The sequence below is a fragment of the Formica exsecta genome, unplaced genomic scaffold (genome assembly GCF_003651465.1).
Source record: "Formica exsecta isolate Colony F162 unplaced genomic scaffold, ASM365146v1 scaffold2, whole genome shotgun sequence".
Lineage (NCBI taxonomy): Eukaryota > Metazoa > Arthropoda > Insecta > Hymenoptera > Formicidae > Formica > Formica exsecta.
The window spans coordinates 892566-895100 of NW_021849297.1; the positions used below are offsets into that span (position 1 = coordinate 892566).

General features: G+C 31.9%; 2 protein-coding genes across 3 annotated transcripts in view; one reads left to right on the top strand and one right to left on the bottom strand.

Annotated features, from left to right (window-relative positions):
- LOC115234492 (leucine-rich repeat-containing protein 74B-like) overlaps positions 1-968 on the top strand; it is a 3868-nt gene extending 2900 nt beyond the window's left edge. Inside the window, exon 5 of the mRNA XM_029805625.1 lies at positions 144-968. Coding sequence (XP_029661485.1) covers positions 144-616 — 473 coding nt within the window. The 3' untranslated portion in view covers positions 617-968. The remainder of the gene's footprint in view (positions 1-143) is intronic.
- A 185-nt stretch (positions 969-1153) lies between these two features.
- LOC115234408 (ADP-ribosylation factor-like protein 2) lies at positions 1154-2399 on the bottom strand. Of its 2 annotated transcripts, XM_029805460.1 has the most exons (3): positions 2164-2394; positions 1998-2080; positions 1154-1781 (listed from the first exon to the last, which is right to left on the bottom strand). In XM_029805460.1, the coding sequence occupies exons 2-3, from the start codon at positions 2060-2062 to the stop codon at positions 1292-1294; spliced, it is 555 nt and encodes a 184-aa protein (XP_029661320.1). In that variant the 5' UTR covers positions 2063-2080; positions 2164-2394; the 3' UTR covers positions 1154-1291. The 2 variants fall into 2 exon arrangements, with proteins under 2 accessions (XP_029661320.1, XP_029661319.1); XM_029805459.1 differs by having other exon boundaries at positions 1998-2399.
- Between the last annotated feature and the right edge of the window lie 136 nt (positions 2400-2535).

Here is a 2535-nt window from a genome sequence, read left to right on the forward strand (position 1 = left end):
ATTCTCTTTTTATAAATTTTTATAAATAGTGATAAAGTGTCACAAACGAAAAATAAAAGTCTAAAATATCAACATCAATATCTAATACAATCCAGCAAATACACTCTAACAGCAAGTGTTATTTTCCTATATTGAATTCATAGGGAATAGATTTACCGAAAAAGATGCTGTACCCATCGCGGCAGCTCTATCGAAAAATAGTACGCTTCAGAAATTACATCTGGGAAACAATCCTTTAGGAGCGCAAGGTGCTCTAGCTTTGGTGCGTGCAATCACACCGCATGTATCACCCGACAGCGTTTTACATCTTCTGGACTTGGAAAATGTTTGGGCGAATAAGGATGTTCTTCAAGAATTGGAGGAAATCGAAAAGCATAAACCATGGGTCGTCATCAAGTTGGGCGGTATTCTGAGTAATTACAAACTTGTTGGACCAAATGTTAGAAGAATACTTCTGGAAAGAGCGAATTATGAGGCGATGAAACCGAAACGAAAGAGGCAACGACGCAACTTTGGCCACTTTGTGATGTCGCTGAAGGATAAAAGGATTCCGCGAGGCATGTTCGAGATAGAATCCTTTTTACACTTTTTAGACTTAGTTCTCACAAATTTGTAAAAAATAGAGAATCCTGCTTCTACTTATAAGAATATCTTTAAATAATTATAAAGAAATTTATTTTTGTAGCAAGATTTGTACAACTGGTAAAGAATTTTAAATTGAAGCTTTCGACATCGCTCATCAATGAGATTATGAATATATTTGAAGGACCACAACATACTGTCGATCAAGAGCTGTTAAAATCATTTTATTTGAAAGAGTATCCGGAAACAACAGCACCATTACCAAAATTAAAGAAAAAAAAAGAAAATTTAAAACATAAAAATAGAAACACACAAAAGATATAAAAAACCAAACACACGAAAAAGTAAATACAAGAGAAATATGGAAAATGAAAAGATAAGAAAAATAAATTAAAGAATCTATATTAAAAAAACGAAATATCTTCTTTACTTTCATCTCTGTTGAAAAATTCTTTAAAAGGTAATAACATATATATCAAAAATTAAACAATTACCTTCAGTTATTAATCGATGACAAAAAAATTCCTTTTAACTTCGCAGATAGTATAGCTCTAAATATGTACAAGAAAAATTTTAGAGACTTTGTAATCTTTTAATAATTATATTACATATTAGTTTCACAACATAATATAAATATTATTTCACGAAAACTAGTCCAGCATTATTTTTGCATTTAATGAGGTAAGAAATATTAATTTGTGAATTTAATCTAATCTATGTAAAATATTCTCGCTGCAATGTCATCCACGATCCAATTGATACCATCGACTAGATTTTCACCTGTCACAGCAGAACATTTATAGATTTGCCAATGATGAGTTTTTATATTAGGTAATTCCAAAATTTCTGCTATGTCAGATGCAGACAATGCACCAGGCATATCTTGCTTATTGGCAAATATGAGGAGACTCGCCCCCTCTAATCTCTCCTCTTGCAAGAGCTTGTATAATTCTGTTTTACAATCGTCCAATCTCCTTCTATCCGCACTATCTATTACCCAAACAAGTCCATCTGTAGACTCGAAATAATTTCTCCAATATGAACGCAGTGATTTCTGTCCACCCACATCCCATACATTGAGTTTGTATCCACGATGTTCTAACGTCTTGATATTGAAGCCAAGTGTGGGTGATATAGTATCTATTGGTTCACCACTAAGTCTTTTCAATACCGTTGTTTTGCCCGCATTGTCCAAACCCCTGAAATGATAAATGTCCGCATTAGAATAAAAAAAAATTTAATATATGATATATTAATAAAAGAAATAAGTTGTATCCACAATAATATCAACTTTAACTGCCATTAAATTGTCTAATATCTAAAGTTAAGTTGAACTTAAATTTATTTAACCTGTTAACGCGTAAGCTAACCACAAACTGAATATATAAAGTAGATACACAAATGCGAATACGTACAACATTAAAATTCGCATCTCCTTTTCCTTTTGCTTCAATTTTTTCAACACGGTTAACAGACCCATTATCAATCATTAATTATCCTACAATGTTCAGATCATTGACAGATAAATATTTGTGAATAGAATTTCTTCAAACTTGACAGATATTTCTGAACGTTTCTAACCTCCATCTACATTTCCCAAGTATCTTTCAACTACTACCTTTCTCTTTTCACACACATGTAAAAAAAAATTATTTATATTACAAAACTAATTTTTAAAAACTTATCTTAATGTGATGTTATTCTTTTTTATTAATTTAATCATTTGATTTCTAAATCAATAAATTTTGTAATTGCGCACTTGATAACGTGCACGGTTGGTAAAGACATGTAAGGAATTGTCAAATGTTTTGTGTGTATTAAGGTGCCTTTACATGGCAGCGTCAAGCGTCGAGCGTCTGCGTAGAAAATTGCGCAGAATCTAATTTCAGCCTAAAATCTATCTCTTTTAAATTCTGCGCATTTTTCTGCGCAGACGCTCGACGCTTAATGCTG